General features: G+C 45.1%; 1 protein-coding gene across 1 annotated transcript; it reads left to right on the top strand.

Annotated features, from left to right (window-relative positions):
- Positions 1-4,420: 4,420 nt before the first annotated feature.
- On the top strand, positions 4,421-20,670 carry DENND11 (DENN domain containing 11). The gene is made up of 9 exons (XM_064514282.1): positions 4,421-4,710; positions 10,868-10,967; positions 12,024-12,182; positions 12,988-13,141; positions 13,403-13,541; positions 13,990-14,121; positions 14,302-14,452; positions 14,940-15,008; positions 16,155-20,670. The coding sequence occupies exons 1-9, from the start codon at positions 4,497-4,499 to the stop codon at positions 16,348-16,350; spliced, it is 1,314 nt and encodes a 437-aa protein (XP_064370352.1). The 5' UTR covers positions 4,421-4,496; the 3' UTR covers positions 16,351-20,670.
- Positions 20,671-20,773: the final 103 nt, after the last annotated feature.

Below are 20,773 nucleotides of genomic sequence, written 5' to 3'. Positions count from 1 at the left end.
TATACCATAGGAAAGCAAATGGATATAGCTGATACTGGCCTGCTTTGTTAGAGGGAGAAAATGACAGCATTATTTACACAGGCAGATTAACTGCCCTCTTTCTTACCCTTATTATTAGTTAGTTCTGCTCAGCGTATCCATTCCCCCACATACACAAAAGCCTAGACCATAGCTGTCATTTAGTTAAACAGATTAAGGAAAAGTATCCTAGAACTACACAATACAAATCCATTCAACTACTGTTTATGTAACAGATTCTGCTTTTCACTTTAGTAGCATAAAGCAGGTACAACCTAGAAGAATCTATCTTTCACAATAAGCCTGCAAGAGAACTTCTCCTCCACCCACCAATGCTCCATCTACTCCTCACATAGGAACCAAATTAGCAAATATCACAGAACAAGACATGCCAGTCCTCACATCAAGCTTTTCTGTCTTAAATTACTTAAAGAACATACAACCTGTAAAAGCAGAGGGACTCCAAATAGTTACCAGATACCTTACAGACAACCCTTTTCCTAGCCCCCCCAGCACATTTATAACTACCTCATACACCTGGACCACTGCTGGGAGGTGCTCAGCAGCACCTGGGCACAATTGCCTGTGCCTAGGAAAGTTGGCAGCTGGGGTTTTTGCAATGAATCTGGATTTGCTTGACTTGTAAACAGCTCTGCGGGACTGCCAGGGTTCCCTGTGAGTCATCCCTTGCTTCTGTGCTCCCTTCCCTCCTCCAGCTTCCCAGCGCCCATGGGGAGTGATGTTTGCTGACAGCTAGTCTGCTTCACATTAATCCCATCAGACACACAGTTTAAGCTTTAATATATAAAGTCTAAACTATATACCTATATTCATATAGGTAAAGCCTATCATATAGGCTTTACCTATATGAAAGATTAGTCTTCTGGTTACAGGACCTAATGCTGCTTTGTTCAGGTTCTGAATTTAACTTTCTGCATTCAAACGTGTGTTAGTTTGCACGAGTGTTGCAGCCTGCATGGGGAAGTTCAGTCACCTCATTTATAATGTATGAGACATCAGGAGAGGAATTAGGGAACATATTCAGGTCTTCATATGGGTAGGGGAGAAGGCGGCTCCCGTCTTTAGGGTCCCAGTGCCTGTGCTGGTAGAGGTGGGGGAAGCCTGTTAGGTCCGAGGCTGCAACATGTATGGTCTGCCCCCATGGGTAGGATCACCCACAGCTCACCAGGAGCAGGACAATGGCTCTTCTCTTTGCGCCTCTCTGTGAAAACCAAGGATCTTTTTGTGCCCTTGTGAGTGTGCATTTTGAAGAGGAACTAGAATGACTTTTAATGAACTAGAAACTAGGTTACAGTAGCCTTTTTTTCTTAGCATTGAGGAGAGTTGCTAGAGGACATAGACAGCCTTTGGTGCCCTCAGTCCAGAACAGACAAGGATTTTTCAGAATCAGCATGTGCTTTCCAGCGCACAAATTAAGAGGAACTCCCACCAGAAAAGAAAGGGTCAGGTCAGTTTGCGATCACTTGGCCCTCATAACCTGGCCTAACTTTTAACTAAAAGTGTGGCCATTTAGGTCCTTTTAGTTGCCTGTTAAGACTGTGACTAGCAACTGACTTCATACAGGCCACCAAAGATATAACACCAACACTTGGTCAGGCTTCTACTGCTTGTGTCCGGTTCAGAAGTTGTGAACTTTTTGTCTAGGCACAGAGCCTGTCACCTCCATCCAAAGCCTGTCATTGTGTGACACGACTCCTGTCATGCGCTTTGCCTGGAGTGAGACCTAAGAGCCTGTGAGTGCCTGAGCTGGCTGCTTTCTGTTAGGAAAACGCAAAGCTGCTAGGGAATCCCTGGGGGAGGATTTGGGGACTTGCCTTCTGCCCTCGTCTGAAGCCATCTAAAACTTGCTACTTTCTGAATGAACCACAAAAGATTTGCTTGTGTGAAGACTGAGGGTGAGCTTGCACAAGACTGTGAGGATGAAGAGCTCTCCCTGTAGGGTCTGGCCAGCTGGGATCCTATGAATATGAAATGACCATTTAAATACTGCTGTGATTTGACCGTTTTAGTCATATGTTGGATAATTAGAACTTTGGATAGTAATATTTTCTTTTAAAACTGAACAAATACTATTTTTAGTCCCCATAACTGCATGTCAGTTAATAACTCAGAGATGGAACTCCTTCATATCTCAGTTTTTGGTCCCCCCTCAAAGCTTTGTTGGACCTTTTTTCTTCTCAGGGGTGTTAGGCAGCCATTTTCATAAGGAGGAATGGGCTACATAAAGGAGAAAAGTTGGACTTATTGAGTAAAGAAGACCTTACCTGTTCATCTTGCCTCTTCTAACTAAAACCCATCATATTTGCACTTCTTATTTTTTCTAGAGGGCTACTCAAAGTCCTGGAGACAATTTTCTTAGCCCTCAGTTAGAGAAAAAATGTGTTTATTTTCTTCTGAAGGAGAGATTTTTCTCCTAAGAGGGCCAAATTCTCTCCTGGCCTAGCTCTTTTTGATTTTGGTAAAAGAAGGAAGCAGAGAATGTGGCCTTTAGTTTTAAAATTCACATGTGTCTAGAAAACTGAGTGCTCTTAGCAGGCCCAGCCTTCTGGCCTTAGTGATTTGAATAGTTTTAGTGCCACCAGGTCTCTTGTCCTGTGAGTTTTTCACCAAAAGCAGAGAAGTCACAGGGTACTGACATTTCATATATCTCCAAGCTGAAAAAGATAAATATTTTCAGACATTCTCTTCTCTTGCCAACAGTTAAGCGCAGGCTCCAGTTTGTGGACGGGAGTAGTCCTGCTGATGTTTGACACAGGGGTCTGTCGGTGGCGTAGGCAGCCTCTGCCCCTGCCTCCCGCTGGGACAACTGTTGGTGGTCTTGCACAGCAAAGTGGACGAGGAACTCCTCTGCGCCAAAGATAGCCTCGTTGGTGGGGGAGGAATTTATAATCAGGATTCGTTTCCCCCACTTGGATCGCTGTGAGGACAGACTGACATTTGTGCCAGCACCACTGCGAGGATGACAGCAAGGGGAGAAATGAGCTGTCGCTTTACCATCGCTGGCATGCAAAAAAATGTTCATCAAAATATAGCTTGACACCGTCTATATGGTTGAAGTGAAGCATGTGGCTAAGTATTTGCAGAATCTGGCTTTTCTTTATAGCTCTTCATACAGTAGCAAAACATTGCAAAGGGGTTTTTTTTCTCTTTACCAGTCACCCTCCGTGAAAAACTCCATCTGCTAAACACCACATACTGCAATTTATAGCTTTGCTAAGTAAACTTGAGTATGGGTTTTGTGAAACAAAATGCCTACTCAGTATTGGAGCTATCTGAAATGAAGTCCACAGCAAATAGACACTAACTTTACGAAAAAAAAAGAAAAAAGTCCACTGTTAATGAAACTGGATCATGAGATTCTTAATGATGTATGGAACGCTCTGATCTGCTCAACAGGAAAAAAGTTAGACAATTAAGACTTTTATGACAATACCTTCCCTTTAATTGTGGCCAGTTTAATTGGGTAATCCAATTAATCAGAAAATCCTAGGGAACTGATTTAAACCTAATGATACTTAATGATATTGGTGGTAGCGTAATGAGGATGGTAATTACACTAAACTTGGCATCCTGTGGATGCCTTGGTGGTACTTATGTCTCCATCTTTCAATCTCAAGCTGATTCTGACTGTTCCTCTGAAAACTGTTTCACATCCTTTTGCAGCACAGACATACACCAGTGCATACCCGATCAGCATCGACGACTCCCCAGAACTGTGGCTTGCAGCTTCCGCCGCAGCAAACGGGGCTGAGAGATGTGGCTCCGATCCTGGTACTTACTCTATTCCTCTGAAAACGTTGCCTCTGCTCAACTCCCTGGGCTGATCCAGTAGAACACGCTCAGCAGAGCTCCCTAGACATTAGTGTTTCTTCTCAAAAAGGCCATTTTTTTAAATTGGGAACTCAGGCTGATTTGGATGAGAGGCATCCAGGGGGGCTTCTAGGTTCTTCCCGCAAGAGATTATAGAGCTGGATGTATGAAAGCGCAGAGACATCAAGCAACTCGGAAACTCGGCATTTTCCCACGTTCCTCAGAGAAACTGGCATCAGAAAAACTAAGAACTGATGGGCTGCGCACTGCTTTACCCTTCAATGAAATCTAGCCTGATTACCTGGGTGCCTCAATTATTTTATTAAATAATAATATTATTGTATTAAATAATAACAGCAATAATTATTTTATAGTTATTGTTATTTTATTAAATGACGCTATCCATTACCGTAACAATAATAATAACGATATTCCGCCGCGCCGGCGCTCGCCCGCACGCGGCCAGCCAGGGGTTAATGTCTGGCCCAGCTGCGCGCGCCAAACCGCTGCACACCCCGCCCCCTCCCGCCGCGGGGCGTCGCCCGCGGAGGCCCCGCCCCCTCCCGCGGCGGCCCCGCCCCGGAGCCGCCCCCGCGCCGGCGGCCGGTGCGGCGGCGAGCGGAGCCGGGTCGGGCCGCGCCGCGGCCATGGGGGAGCGCGCGGACGAGGCGCCGCTGCTCTTCTGGGCCGAGGCCCCCGCCGTGTCGGCGCCGCCGCTCCCCGCGGCCGAGGCGGGCGGCGGGCGGCGCCTCGGCGGCGGCTGGAGCGCGGCCGGCTGGGGTGGCGCGGGGCCGCGGCGGGCGGAGGCGGAGGAGGACCAGATCGTGGCCGTCTTCGTGGTCACCTTCGACCCCCGCACGGGTGAGCGGGGCCCGGGGCCGCGGCGGGGGGCGGCGGCGCGAGCGGGAGCGCGGCTAAGATGGAGCCTGCCCGGGCGCGGCGGCGGGGCGCCGCTTCCCTGCGCCTTTCGCCTCCGCTTGCCCGCGGCGCATCTCTGCCCCGCCGCTTCGAGGTAACGCGATGCAGCGCAGGTGGGCAGCGGCCTGTCGGGACCTGCGGCGCTCCCTGCTCGCACCGGGCAGCGACAGAACTTCCCGGCCTCGGTGCTGGTCTCGCCCCCCAAGCAGCGCTGTACCCGGGCGTCTCACGGGATGCAGTTCATAGGGACCGCCTGAAAATGGAGCATAAACAGAGCCAGCTTCGGTTTCCGCCATACTGGTAAAAACTTCTGGTGGAAGGAAAAAGTCCCTTCTTTGTACAACTCCGAGGAAAATAAATGAGCCGAAACAGGGAAGGGTGCATCTCTGCCCTGTGGTGGGATGTGGAAGGGGTGCTCAGGGGACGGTGCTGGGAGCAGCACTGAGAGGCGGCTGTGTCGGTTTTGGCGTCACCTACGCTCTGTGCCACTTCAGGACTCGGTGCAGTGCCTCTGCCCAGCACTGCCCTGCTGCCCCTGGATGCACCAACTTGTCAGCAGGGTCTCAAAAGCATCCTTCTGTCTCTGCTGCGTGATGTGGCCTGTGGCTAGTGGCAATGGAGTGCTGTTTTGGAAGGCGCAGATTCGATGAGCACACAGAGCATGAGTCCCAGCAGCTCTATCGCAGCCGTGTATTTATTAGTGTGTTTAGGGACAGGCTTCCAAAGGGATCTCTGGGACCTTTGATGCTTTGGAGTGCTGCAGTCCGAAAGGGCAGAGGAATTTACTTCCCAGTCACCTTTTATACTGCTATACCCTGATCTCTTGGTACTTGCAGACCTTGGTATTATCTCACTTGTTTTACTGACGTAGGTTATTAATCTGAAGTCTGTAAATCTGCGTTTTAGAAAACATCCTAATGCTGTTTGGTAGTATTGTTGCTCTAGTGGTGTCTACAAAACAGGAAGTTAGGACATCAATAGAAAGTTAGCACCCTTCTTACATCCGTGAGCACGTGTCGTGTGAGTAAGAGTCTGAGGTGTGCCTAGACAGCACCTTTCCTCTGTGTGACGGCAACTTAGTGTGCAAAGGCAAGAGCAGAGCATGGCTGAAAGTCTTGGTTATAGTAGTAAGTTTAGGAAAGAGCTTGGGAGATGCAGGAGCCCATTTGCATCCAGAACTGGGAGTGAGCTCCTCTTTCTTCCATAGATTGACACTTTCTTAGCAAATCCATAGCACAAAAATGTAGAGAAAGCAAAGAACTCTGTAAAGTATAGTGTATTTTTTGGATGAAGGAGCTGGGAAGGGAGATGTAACTCAGGTCATGCTCACAGAGGCTCCCTCTACTAGTGAAGATAACGGAACCTGTGATGTCTCGCCAGAAACATACACTGCCACACAGATTGGTTGCTATGTTCTGAAACACCGAAGGGCTTTCGAAAAGTTATCCATTTCTCTGGAAGAGAGAAGTGTCTTGAGTCTGGAGGTCACAGGTGCTTGACAAAAGCCAAATGGAGAGGCCACTGTCATCTCTCCAACAGGAGATGAAGAGAGGTTTTTTTTGTAAGTATCCAAAACATGGAGGAGTCCAGGTGACTGCATCAACAGCAGGTTGTCTCTCAATCTGACAGCATATGCCTTCTATGAAATGGTGAGATTTTTTTTGTTGGCAGTAGCTTAACTTTCTCAGGAGTTTGTCTGAACCAGCTGTTGCTTTGAATGAAGTCCAGGGAGAGTTGGGAAACAGCTCTTCTCACATCTGGTGTGGAGTTAATTCTGGGTGTCATCAGCCTTTTTAGTGTGTCAAGCCCAGGAAAGTTCAGCCTCCCACTGTTCTTCAGTGCTGATGCTGAATGTAAGGAGCGTGACAAGATGGTGAGGAACCTATCGACAGATGACAGCTTCACAGGCAGAGGGCCAGGTGCCCTATGGAGTGAGGGTAAAGAACTTAAAACCACAGTGGTGTGAATTTTCCAGGATCAGAAAGAGGGTATTGGAATTCCTGGGTCAACTGGATCAGATGACGTGAAGGGATTCTGTAATGTGAATAAAAGTATCTGGCCCTTGCATGTGTCTAAAAGGAGATCATCCACTCTGTGTCTGCACCGGAAACCTGATTGATCTTGCCAAGGGAAAGCACAGCAGACCTCTTTTGCTAGCTTATTCAGGCACAAGAAAGGCAGAGTTTCTGGCAGTGGCTGGGAGGGTCGTTATGCCAGGTAATGTGTTCTCACATACAGGCATATTCTGGCAAGGAGTAGAGTGAGAGGTGTTTTCCCCCTAGGAGGAGGAGGTTGTGACTGCACGTGACAGCTTCCCTCCTAATCCTAGAAGGGCTTGAATTAGACAAACCAAGCTGCTTTTTTCCCCTCAGTGTATCGGGCAGGTGTGGGCTGGGTTCAGAAAGGCAGGTTATGGGGTTACCAGGCCATTGTTATGGTTCTGGCATCCTCAAGACTCTTTGGCTGGACACTGGAGTCAGAAGCAGCTTCTGTATGAATGGTGCTTTCTCTGTCTCCAGCATGGTAAACCTGTGGGACTTGAGAAGGAACTTTTCACTGCTGTCACAAAGACAGCTCTTGCATTAATGCAGCAAGTGCATTTTAAAGCAAATTATGTGCAGAGTGGTGGCAGCCCAGGAACCAACTGCACTACCTTGCTGCCTTTGCTTCCTGTGGCAATCCTCCTTTGGCAATCCTCTCTTTAAGGGGGCAATGAGTTGGGAATGCTCAGACACCTTTAAAAGTGTGAGCACGAGGTCTGTGCAAGAACTGTCCCTTAAAGAGCACAGTCACAGGGTGCTTTAATGACGCTTCTGAATTTTCTAGTGTGAGTGTTGTCCTGTGTGGGTACCGAAGACCCGAGATTATCTTGGGCAGCAAAGGGGATACAGCTAGTAGGTGTGACCTACTTGGCATTAGGCTAGGGCACACGTCTGTAAAGCAAGGAAAAGAAACCAGGAAAAGAAGTTTTGCTTTGGGAGGAGAAAAAGATGAAGCAAAGTCAATGTCTTCTTACAGCTCTTTAGATTTTTAAAAGTAAGATGCACATCCACTCTGTCAGAATACTAGAAGAAAGGTGAACCTTTTTACCCCTTTTTTGTGATGGAGATGGTGATAGTCAACCTTGCGAAGGTCCTACATAGTCTGCTGGCTTAAAAGACAATGTGAATTATGGGGGGGAGACGAAGAGAGGGGAGAGGGAAGAAATCTCTTTTCCCCGATTAAACATGTGAGTGTTCAGGTGTTCTGATTTGCTGTCCTGCATTTCTTCCATTCAGGAAACTGAGCCAGAATACTGTTAGGTCTTGCTCTGTGCTTGTCATGTCCTGGCAGTGCACAGCTGGGGACTCTGAAGACCTTGAGAAACACCTAACTGGGTCAGGAGGGTGAGATGACTTTATTGTAGCCATCAGATACTAGTGTCGTCATAATTTCAGAGCATGTCTGAAAATCCAAGGGAGAGACAAGAATCTCCACTAAGAGAGAGAAGAAAAGTGAGAGGGGAACATCCTTAACTTTTGCACACTGGAAATTGAGAGTACTGTTTCTGCTTTGGTCTGGTGCTGGGAGGTAGCTCCCAAACCTCTCATCAGCTCTGTAGCACTGGTTGGGTTACACTTGGAAAGTTTCCGCCTGCACTAGAGCTGCTTTTATGCATGGGGAGGGGAAATGCTTTTTACAATGTTACTCCGTCCTCCCTCTTCCTGTTTCTTTTGCAGACTGGCAGTTGCAATCATGTCTGGGTGAAGTCTGTCCTCTGTTTGCTTTAGTGTTTCACCAGACCAACTTTCTTAATTTTTTTTTTTTTTTTTTAATATCTCCTCACTTGCTCTCTGACTGCCACGTCGCCAGAACATTCATAGGGCAAGGTGGTGTGAGGAACTGCCAGGAGCGCAGGTGTGGGTTGTTTGTGTCAGCTCTCAGTGACCAATCCCAGGAAAAAAAAGAAGTGCATAGCTAAGAAATAGTTATATGATAAGCAAGTGTGTTTTGTTGTTAAGCCATAAGATAAGGATCTGTTTCAGGATGCCTTTTACCTGCTTATTGTTGCACTACGCATGTCATTTGAGCCAAGTACCTTCCACCTTCAACAGCTTTAAAATGGGGAATAATACTTCACAGTAGTATTTTTGACTGAAGAGAACAAAGTGAAACAGTTTCCTTTGCTGGATGTGCTAATGACCAATTCACTGTGATGTAAAAGCTTAAAAGAGGATCTGAACTTCACCACAGTTTTAACCACAACTGTCTCAGAGTTTACTTCCTTGCTCTTTCAAGGAAGGGTCTTGTGCCTTTTAAAAATAACTCAAAACAACTAGGGGCAAAGCCAACATCTATATATAATGTGCAAAACCTACAGGAAGACCATGTAGGCTGACATGATGTCACTGGTTTTCTCTGCCAGCCTTTCACTCTTTTTAAAGGCGAAGACACTTAACAGCAGAGCTCTGTGGTTTCATATGTGATTGCACAAACACTTCAGAGCTGTACTTGGGGTCACGAGGCTGCGGCTGTTCTCTAACAAGCACAGCTCTGTGGGAGAGGTGTACTCATGGACTAGAAGTGGTTAGTGGGATGTAAAATCTCTCCTGTTGCCACACTTAATATTGTTAAATCCCTTGCCAGGCAGGGTTCGAAGAGGCCTGCTGAATACAGTATCTGTTTGAGAAGAAAAATAGCCTATTTAAATTTCAGTAACTAAACCTAATTCTGATGCAAGTGTGCATGCATATACTTGTGCAGGATGAGTAATAAAATAAAAGATAGGCCTCAGAAATGGGGCTTCGTATTTAAATATCTATTTCTAAAAGTCTTGGCTAAGTGTAAAGCCCTTCCAAATGCACAATGTGGATGCAAGCACACGTGGAACCCTTATCCCTAAGCAGGGGGTGAGGGGAGTTGTACCATTAGAAAGCACTTTCACGCTGCATCTACCATTGCATTTGTACTGAGGAATGTTTGTTTGCTTTGTTCTTAAAAAGAAGTTGCATCATTTCAAATACTGATGCTGTAGGCAGACTGACAGAGAATGGAAACTTAATGTGTAAACCTAGAGCTCATCTTGCTGCAGCAGGAGTGTCTGGATGGGCAGGTTAGACTCTGAAGCGCTGACACAGGAAGTCTGAAAAATGCCCCTTGTTTGTCCATGGTAACCTTGCCAGTGGAAGAGCTGGACTTCATCAGCTTTAGAGACTGTTAAATGTTTCCACAAATTCCAGTAACAACAGCTTAGCAGGCCTCAGGGAGACCCATTTGTCTGGCTAGTCTTAATAACAGAAGTGGCTAGAGTTGTACTGATTTGAGACTTCTCCAATACCATCTGTTCCAGGATCAAGCTCCTCAGGTGGCCTTTAACAGTGAACAACTGCGTGCTTTCTGGCTGGGTTGCCAGGTGACAGATGTTTGTGAATCTTGATCTAACTTGTAATTGTGTGCTTTTTTGTTTGATTATTCTAGTATGCACAAAAGTGTTGCAGAACTTGGATCTGCCCAGCTTCTGTCTAAAACTTTAGCTTACTCCTCCTACCCTAAATGAAATATGAGAAATTCTAGGGAGAAGTAGTGATGATCAGAATGGTGGCCTAGGGGTTCCTGTTTGACTGGTCCTGCCAAACATAAACAAAGGAAAATACTTGTGGTGGTATGATCTATTACATAAACTCATCCTATGGAGCAGCAGTCCATACTTTGAGTTCTTTGTATATCTGATATGCATGTAGACAGCAAGAACGGAACAGTATTGGTACCATAGCTCCTCCACTATCAGAGTACCTGGCAAGATAAATTTGTAGTTGCTCTGTGATTAAACATACAAAGAATAACCCCACAAAACAGCACTAGGTTGTGCAACAACTCCAAAAGTTCTGCAATACCTGGACATTGTGCTGCAACAAGTAATGTTTGCAAGAGATACATGAAGTACAATAACATGGCCTCTTCCCACAATGTTTAGCTCTGCCCCCAGGAGTTGCATTAGCACAGTGTTACTGGCATCCCAGTGATGTAAAAGCAACAACTGGCTGTTGCTGGTGTTTACCTTTCAGTAATGAGTGTTGTGACCCTGTTCATTCAAATAAAGCTTTAACTTGCTTCTCTGCAGGCAACATGGTAGAGTGGTGTTTACCCCAAGATATTGACTTGGAAGGCGTGGAGTTCAAATCCATGGCAAGCGGGTCCCACAAAATCCAGTCAGACTTCATGTGAGTATGTCTGAGCTATACTACTCCTTCTTGTTCCTCTTAGTTGTCCATCTGCCCAACTAACCCTTAGTTCAAAACATGCAAGAAAAATACCACCCAGGAAGTTAAGCTCCTTCATTAAACTGCTGCTAAACTGTGTCCATCTGAGCCAAAGATACTCTGCCAATACTCTCAGCATCACATCAAATATCAGCTAGCTATATGGGATCTCCTGTATGACAACTTTAGCTGTGGAGGCCAGCCAGCAAATGGGGGAGGCCAGCTTCTCACTGGTATACAAATATTAATGCATATGGCATAGCAAACTTTGGAGACAGTCGGGAAAGGCCTAGGGTGGAGGAGAAAGAATGGCAAAACTGAAATAGGAAGGATTTTGCAGAGAAAAGACTTAGAAAAAGGTTCTTCATTCTGCCAATGCATTTGGATCCTTCTAATGTTGCGATAACCATCCTGTTCTTCATTCACTTTCTCCTTTGCTAGATCTTTCTTACAGTGGAAAGATGTTAACTAGTATTTGTCTCCATTCCCATGTTTTTGATAACCCACTGTTGCAATGCACTTTCATTTTGGTCAGGAATAACACTTATTTTCTCAAAGGCATGTAGTCTTTCCCTTGCACTCAGGTTTCCAGGTGCTGGCACCCAAAATATGACTAGGTAGTGAGACTATATTCACAACTTTAAGCCAGGCAGGCTCTTTTTCCTTAGAAGAGCAGCATTGTGTTGACAGGATCCTGCATCCTCTGCTAGGCTTTCCAGAAGTACTTTCCTTACTTGCTGCCTCACTGAGAGATGTATTTGGTAGGAGCTCTAGTGGTAGAGGCACTGGGAACTCCTGGCTTGAACATGCTGTATTACAGTCTTCTTCCCAAGAAGGCTGGAACACCTGTGGCCTGTTGTCTGCCCTTTGAATAGCAGGGTGGGATTTCAGTGGTTTGCTTAAAGAGTTAACTTTTCCCACTGCGTTCCCAAATCAGTAGTTTTGGTGATTGGTTACCTTTCTCTCTTCCTCTTCCCTCTTTTAATGTTAACTCTTCTGTTAAATATTTGTTCCCAGTTATTTCCGGAAAGGGCTCTGTTTTGGCTTGGCCTGCTTTGCCAACATGCCTGTGGAGAGTGAGTTAGAGCGTGGTGCCCGCATGAAGTCTGTGGGGATTCTCTCACCTTCTTATACCTTGCTGTACAGGTACATGCACTTCCTGGAGAACCAGGTCAGGTAAGTTGCCTTGTGGTATAGGACTGGCAATGCACCTATGTACCTGTATGGAGCTGTCTGAAAGTGTATGGGTACTAGGATGCTGCATGGCTACACTGCAGACTGTTCTGGTTGTTTGTGGGGACATGCTGTCTGTTCCTGGGAAAGGTAACATTGCCTCACTGGACAGTGGTTTTGGATGTGAGTGACAACCTGGGTAGAATGCCAAGTTATGACTTCCCTGAATGACTGCTTCTCCACAGACGGAGTACAGACTCATGTCTGAAGAAGGAAAAAAAAAATCCATGCACAATAGTCTGTTCATTGTGTTGATTACTAACAGCCTGGTCAAATGCTATGCAAATTACTTATTTTGAAACGCTGCAGGGACACAGTTGTCAAAGGGAGAGTTGAGAGAACAAGGAGTTCCCCTCTTCTCCTTCTGAAAACTGGTTTACTAAGGGCTCACAAAATGCTTCTAAAGCTATGATGGTGATCCTACCTAGGTATATGCCTCTGCTGTGTTGAGTGGGCTGGGCAGGGGGAGCTGGTGATAGTAGAAGGGAAAGCTGTTCTACCTGAAAATGTTTTAAAACAGGATCAGTCCTATGCATGGATCAGCCTACTGCCTGCTTCAGTCCTGCCCATGTTCTTTGGCTGCACTGAAAGCTGCATTACTCCTAATGCCCTCCTAAGTAAGTCTGTGCAACTGAGGCACCCAGAGGTTCTTTGCTAGCTAGGAAAGCAGATGTCAGCTGGGGGTAAGAACACTGAATAGGTAGTTTGCAGACACTACAGATCTCCTCTATCTTCCTTTCTTTTCCAGACACCAGCTGGAGATGCCAGGGCACTACTCCCATCTAGAGGCATTCTATGATGACAAGAAAGGAGTCCTCCCTGCTGGCAAGGACACCCCCACCTCTCAGCAGCCTGTCCACTGGCTACCGTCCATCCACAGATACATGTACCCAGAGATGAAGGTGAGGCCGGTGCTCTGAGGCTTGCAGGGATGTACAGTGCGCTGCTGCTTCTTACTGGTGTATCATACTTCTTTATGTGCAGTTACTCCAGTACTTGTAGGCTGCTTTAGGTAAGATTTTCTTACTAGGGCTGAGTGTTACAAGCTGCAGTTCTCCAGCATTGCTCTGTGCTGGTCTTGCTCCCATGTTTAGATATAGCATCTGTGCCTGTGTCCCTGTTTCACCTCTGAGCTGTTTTCTTCCCTTTCCCTCCACCTGCAGATCACACATCCTGCTGGTTGTATGTCTCAGTTCATCAAATTCTTTGGTGAGCAGATCCTTGTCCTCTGGAAGTTTGCCCTGCTGCGCAAGCGCATATTGATATTTTCACCACCCCCAGTTGGAGTTGTCTGCTATAGAGGTATGTTTTCAGGGACATCAGAGTTACTAGGCTGAAGACCTGTAGGCGTGCCTGTGGGTGCTGAGGGGATGGAAGTGATGCAGGCCTTCAAAATTCCATCACAATCATTCCTTGCAGAGATACTGTTGGGGCTGCATTTGTCCGTTTACTACAAAATGCTTTTCTTCAGGCCTTTCTGGGAAGAATCTACCTGGTGGTACTGTCAAACACAGGAAATAAGAGCACTGAATGAATTTGTGGAAATAGAACATGGGATTCTTATGGGAGAACTGGTTATTTCCCATCCAAAATATAGATTTCCCCATGAGAAATTCTGGTGTTCAGAGGCACTACACTGCTGTAACCATTGCTTTCACAGGAATTTGCAGGAGAACTGGGAAAAGTGGGTTCAGAAAGCCTTTGGAGTGAATATTGAAAGCATCTCAGCATGTATTTCTCTTGCCTGCAGTGTACTGCTGCTGTTGCCTTGCCAATGTTTCTCTACCTGGTCTTGGAGGAACTGTACCAGAGTCCAAACCATTCTTCTATGTGAATGTGGCAGACATAGAAATGCTGGAAACAGAAGTGTCATATGTGGCCTGTAAGTATGGTGGATCAAACAGGACTTCTTTAACTTCAGGTTGCAAAATGTCTTGAGACACCAGACCATAGAATAAAATTGAGGGTGCCGTGGTGAGAAATGACTTACTACAGAAGCAGGAGAGAACAGCAGGGAAAGCAGCGTGCTTATCTGAAAATCATCTCTTCCTGATTTTGGCAGGTACAACAGAAAAGATCTTTGAGGAGAAACGGGATCTCTATGATGTCTATGTGGACAACCAGAATGTGAAGACGTATCATGAGCATCTGCAACCACTCCTGAAAATTAACAATGCTGACAAGGAGAAGTATCGACGGCTCAATGACCAGAGGTAATAAGAGATCTGAGTGGCCCTGGTCCTTGTTGGGAGAGCAGTGCAATGTTGAATGGAAAGGACACTGCTCCTTTGTATTTTTCTCCTTAATATTTTCCAAATTTCCCACTACTTCAGCTTACCTCTGAGATTCTGATTCTACTGTAGCTGACTGGTATGAGAGTCCCTGGGCCCTCTGCAAGCACATGATCACTCTGCTAGTGAACTGATGGAGCAGAGAGAAAGCAGGAGAAGCGCAGAGGTTGTGACTTGTTAATGACTCATGTTTGCTCAGCAGCAGAACTGAAAACATAGCCCTGTAACTTGATTTCTAGTCCAGTGCCTTATGAAGGCTACCTGGTTGCCTCAGATATTGGGGCAATGGCGCTAAACTTGATTTGTCCTCAAGAAATGGATCAAAGTATTCTGTTACAACTCTTGCCTTCTGATATTGCTTTGAAGTTCACTGTAGGTAGGTGCACTTAATCTGTCTCCCTTCCCCCAGGCAGATGTTAATGTATTCTCAAGAAGTTGGCGAGGACTGTAGCTCCTGTGAAGAGGACCTTTTCATCCTGTGAGTGGATATGTTTACTTAGTTGGTCACTGTTGTACTTAGAGAACCTCTTTCACTGATTTCATGTTGCCCTGGCTTGGTATACTATGAAACATCATGGTTAACATACTTCCATAGTCAGCTCTGAGTTCCTCCAAGGATCCTATAACCACACTGGCTCTTTGTCTTTACATCATCTTCTTTTCATCTTGAGATGCCAAACACAGCTGTGTTAGCCTCCACTGAGGTCTTGTAAGTGCTGGGAGGAAGAAGAGAATTTTTAAAACACAATTAGAAATGAAAGAATCCCTTCCCATTTTTGAAAACATAAGCACCACAGGACTTTTCATGCAACAACATTTGGCTCAGGAAAGCAGTGTCTCTAGGAAGCAGTTACTGTATCATGTTGTGGGAGGTACAACCTGAAGATAAGAGCTGAATATGAAGGACTAGCCATTTATGTGGCTTTCCGCCCCCCCCCCCCCCCCTTTTCTTAACTTGGGAAACAGAGGAACCAGAATGGGGTGTAGAGTATAAGGTACAGAATTAGATGAAAACCACACCTATACCAGCTCTGAAGCCCTTCACTGCCTGTTGCTATTGTTCACAGTCTATAGCAGGCGAGAAGTAATGGGATCAAATTGTGTAAAGGGTTGTTGGGGCAGAACTTTCATTGTTGAGCTGCTTAGATGTAGTCAAAGCTCTATTTAGAATAGCCTTGCATTTTCCTAGGAAAGCAGTAGGTGAAAAGTAGCTCTTTCACTACTGTGTTCTGCTCCAGTAATGGAGAATTTATTTACCCAATGACTTACCAGCTGAGTGAAAACATTGTTTCCTCCTCTGCTTTATGGGAGCTATAGGTCTGATGTTTCCACTTAATTACCACAGAGTACACATTAGCTGATAACATGGCTTTCTTCTGAAGAGGAAAATGCCTAGGATACATCAGCCAGACCAGAGCACCACTCTAAATTAAAAGTTACTGCTTTATCTCTGTTCATTCCAGGTCATCCACAGGGTGGATGGAAAACTACTATAGTACCACCTTAATAAGGTGGGATCTATGATTAAAGTGGGTTAAATGCGGTTTGGGGGGACTCTGCATGTGTGGTAAATATGCTGTATTTTTTTGGTCCTATACCATCATCTCGATTAACTTTCCTGTAGGTTTTTCATGGAGCAGAACAACCGGATATTTCAGACACTGATGGAGGTGTCAGCCAGCCAGGACAAGACATTAACAGCTGACCATGCACGGGGCATGGGCCTGGATCCCCAAGGGGACCGAAGTTTCCTTATGGACCTGCTGGAAGTATATGGCATTGATGTTATGCTAGTCATTGACAACCCCTGCTGCACTTAGACCAAGGGCACGAGAGATGGGGAGCGGAGATGGCATTTTAAAGACTACTAGACATTGCTTAGGAATGTCACTGGAACTCACCACAGCCACTGGATGAATCTCATTTTATTTAATAACTTTATACAGAAGTATTTATAATTTTAAAACAAAATGTGATTTTTATTTTCTCTCTTCAACTTCCCCAAGGAGTAAATGCTCCTGTTGTTTGTTTTTTTCATCTTTCTTTTTCACTTTTTTGTTTGGTTTACATAGGACTAGTGGCACCTTTGCACCAATCTTCACTGTTGCCAGTGATAGCTAGATTTTGGATGCCTGAGGGCTGTACACCTCAGGAAAGCACTTTTTCTGATGGGGTCCAATGTGAAATGCTGTAGCTCTTAAGACTTGACTGGAAATTCCATGCCTTCCCACCCCCCATCCTTCACCCTTATACTTGGGGACTGAAGGGAGCTTCAGCAGAGGCTGTTAGTGGCCCAGTCTCATAAAGCATTGCCTGTCCCACCATGTTTATGGGTGGGGACAGTTAAACCAATGAAAACAGAACTGGACTCCTTAAACACCCCTCACCCAAATTCTAGCAGCTGAGTTGGGATAAAGCCACCCTTTCTCTTCAGAGGCAAAAACAAGTTTGGGGTAAGGGGATGCTATGAGATCCTACAACTTTGCTTACCAGAGTGGCACAGTTTCACTTCCAGCATCGGAGGTGGTATAAACTGGCAAAGACTATACTCATCTCATAGCTGGAGAAGAGCACCATCTCTACTTAATCCCTCCTTCCACTTCCTCTGGTTTTCAGCTGCATTAAACCTGCTGCTTTGGTTAAAATCTTCAAACCAGCAAGACAGACTCCCATTGAACAGGGACCAACATCACTGAGCCACCTTGCAGTCGCTGTGCTCTCCAGCCTCTGCTCAGAAGGTGCTGGGCAGGCTTGGACTGAATAAGTATGGGTTGAATATGTATGCTCTAATATCATCAGTGCTTCCTTCTGTAGCAGCCAGTACTTGTGACTTCTTTGCTTTAACACTGTCTGCTGCTCCTCCTTTGTCAAGCAGCTGTCATCACTGCCTGCTGCTGTCTTCATCTTTCAGTGTGAAGTAGAGAGCAATGTGTAACCTTTCAGCTGCAGGACTGGAATGGCTTTATTGTTTGCAGGAGTTCCCTAGGAGTTTGGCTCAGCTGGTAGAAGCAATGGCTAACAGTAAGGCTTTTTTCCTGGGTAGAGAGGCTGTAGAACCAAGTGAATGGCATTTCTCATTCTGCTGCAGTGGATGGAATGGGATTCAGTTCATGCACGCAGAGCCAGAAGTTTCCCTCGAAAAAGGCTATTTCTGCAAAGGGTGCACCCTTAGCCACGCTTAATTTAAGGAGTGGACTAGAGATTGTAGGTGTGACTTGCTTTGTCCCAAATCCTTCAGCCAGTAGTAGCATCAGCTCTAAACTAACAGTTTGTCCTGGACTATAGCTACAGCAATTTAGCTGCTGCTTCTGCCATCACTACTGTCAGCACCTTGGAGCCTTTCTGCAGTTTGTAGCAGTGCAGACTAGCTGGTGTATCCATTTAGCTTAACATTTTATAGGACAGGATAGAGCCCAAACCACCTAAGTCTCACCCACTAATTGTTTTAACACAAGCAAGCTTTTTCCAACGGGACCCTCTGTGGACTGTATTCCTCTGGAAGGAAAGAGGTTGGCATAGGCAGTTTTTCCTTGAAGACTATCTGCAGCTAATGTGTAGTTTTGCTTACTTTGGGTTCAGAGGTTTTAGGGAGGTGTGGGATCAGAGGCCTCACAAGGCTCACTGCACAGTTCACCAGTACAAGCATTAGCATATATTACAGTGTTGTGATCTGCCTGTCTTGCTTAGCAGTCTTTCTTTCCCATGCCTGCTTTTTCAGGGCTTTGGATATTTTTCTATAGGAGAAAACATACTGCTGCTTGTACTGCCAGTTCCTTGCAGCATATTCATCCTTAGAATGCTGGGAGAAAAGAAAAAGTGGAGCTGAGGAGTGTGAAATGGAAAGATCAGTCTTTTTTTTTTCTTTGAGGAAAGGCTTTATTTTTAGATTGATACCTCTGGTATAAGTGACCCATAATCTCTGTGCTTGTATCCTCTACCTTCGTCAACATGTCTGCAGTGAAGACCTGTGAGGAATGTGGCAGGCAAGGTATTGCTGTGACTTAACTTCCTTTAGATATTAAAAAAACCCCTAAAACTAGTCTCTAGAAATTCTTCCTCTCATTGTTTAGTCTGTTTGCTACTTAGTTTAGCTGTGGTTAGCTGTGAATGGCTTTTATTCTTCTCCTTCATGTCATTAATTCTTCTGTTGAACTGACTAGGAACAAGCCTTTAATTTGTGTCTGCAATTTTACAGCCCACTGCAGCCTGAGTCTAACAAACTGCATTAGAGCACTGTGTTCACAAGCTGTCAGAATATCAGTTCTGTGAGACAGCACTGCTAGAAACCATCAAGTTTATTTAACCTGTAGTTTCCAGAAACTATCAGTGTTTTCAGTAAGTTTTCAGTTGCTAGGAACTGCACAGGTGCAGAAGCATAAAAGCAAGGAGATTACTGTAAAAGTAGCATCCATGATACATCCCAGCCTACTTTGTTACAGCCTATTTTGCTTTTCTTTATAATTTGGTTTCTCTACAGCCTCTCCTGGGAGTTGCCTGCTGTAAAAGCCAAGAAGTATCCGGACAGAAAACAGAATAGAGAGGCCTCTCCTGTCCTAGCCCTTCTTTGTTTTGTCCTCTCCACCTGCACAGTAGTTTTAGAATAGAGTAGACATTGCTTTTATTGCTGCTGCATGTGGAAAATCCTTGATAAATGGGTATGTAGCATGAACAGCTACAGGTTGGGCGGTTAAGGCTTGTTTAGCAGGCTTTTTTTTTTCCCCCTCCCCTAGCCTTGGAACCAACAATATTGAGCATTCTCTCTCCCACAGATGATTCTTCAGGGTTCATGGTAGATCAGTCATGTTAAGTGTGAATATTTAAAATACCCTCCTTGGTACTTAATAGTTGCTTTTTTGAATACTAGCAGCTGGATGGGAGTCAGTTATTTGGTATATTCTGATTTAAAAGAGGAAGGAAAGTGTGGTGTAAGGTAGGATATTGCTGATTACTGCAAAATTCTCTTTTCCATTTGCAGTACTTTGCCTTTACAGTGGTGCCTTTAATTTCTTTGGTATGTTGTCTTGGGGCAGTTGTTGGTGATCAGAGCCCAGGTGGAAGGGTGGTTACAATAACCATGTATATCCTGTGGCCTGGTAGACACAGTCCAATATTAAAGTAATAGTACAGCCATTACAAGTTTTCAGTTTGTACTTGCTTGGGTTTAAACAAGAGAGCAACAGCTTCACAGTAGCATTTTATCACAAATTTGACTAGAAATGCATAGTCAAGTACTGAATTATTACTACTTGTACTATTTGGATTGGAGGGTAAAGCTCAGGAGAATGATGAAAGCTACAATTTTTTAATCTGAACAAGGGACACACTTGAATCATGGAGAAGTCTTCCCACTACAAGGTTAGGCCAAATTAGAATTAGTCAGCTTTGCTAGTTAGAGTTGAGTACAACCAAGAACTGGAATGGATGCTAGGTAGGGAGGCATTTCACCGAATTCAAGTTTGGCCTTGTCTTAGAGACATGCTAATACATTATTTTCTAGCATAAATGAAATAGTTATTCCAATGTATGTTAAAGCTAATGATCATGTCTGTAATAAGACATGAGCTCTCCTATCCAGCATCCTTAAGGACAGAATAAAGTTCTGCCACATTTTCAAGAGAAAGCAAGTAACTTGCTGTACTGCTTATTTTGTAAAGCTTGCTTCCTAACCACTGAAGAGAGGAAGAGATAAGCAGTCTTCCTTAACAAGGCTGTGTGCTACTACTTCCATTTTAAGAACTGCCAAAGTTGATGGGCAAAAAGCTAGGTGGAGCTGCAGCCCTCTTTGTGGCAGGGAATGGTTTCCAGAATAGCAGGACAAAAGTACTCCTTCATACTGCAGAAGTCTAGGTACAAAGCATGCGTCCTAACCCAAATTCTCTCATCATAGCTATTGCTTCTAAGTTAGTTGTTGTCTCCTTTTTCTTTCAAAGCTAATGGTCTAGTGATGGCAGGAGAAGACAACACAGATGTCTTTGCGAGAGCCTGGAATGTATTGACTTAACAGAATAGCTCTGTCTAAAACAGAGAGGTACTAAATGCCTATGAACCAAGATTTCAGGTCCTGGTTAATGCAACATGCCGTTCAACTAGGAATGTTTAATTATGGTTAAAATAAACAGATGCCTTGGGCTGGTCCATCATTAAGTTGTTATCCTTCATTTTTATTTATATTACAGTATTTTAAGCCCTCCTAGAATGGGACTGTAAGCTGAAGCCAGGATAAGTGTTTTCATGAGGGGGACC

This window comes from Dromaius novaehollandiae, chromosome 1 (assembly GCF_036370855.1).
Source record: "Dromaius novaehollandiae isolate bDroNov1 chromosome 1, bDroNov1.hap1, whole genome shotgun sequence".
Classification (NCBI taxonomy): Eukaryota; Metazoa; Chordata; class Aves; order Casuariiformes; family Dromaiidae; genus Dromaius; species Dromaius novaehollandiae.
The sequence above is the reverse complement of the archived record's forward strand: the minus strand, read 5'-3'. Positions and strand labels throughout refer to the sequence as shown.

Excerpts from the sequence above, each read along its gene's own strand:
- DENND11 (XM_064514282.1), top strand. The coding sequence starts at position 4,497 with ATGGGGGAGCGCGCGGACGAGGCGCCGCTGCTCTTCTGGGCCGAGGCC. Across the intron at positions 12,183-12,987 it reads TTCCTGGAGAACCAGGTCAG|ACACCAGCTGGAGATGCCAG; the intron begins GTAAGTTGCCTT and ends TTTCTTTTCCAG. Across the intron at positions 14,122-14,301 it reads AGAAGTGTCATATGTGGCCT|GTACAACAGAAAAGATCTTT; the intron begins GTAAGTATGGTG and ends TGATTTTGGCAG.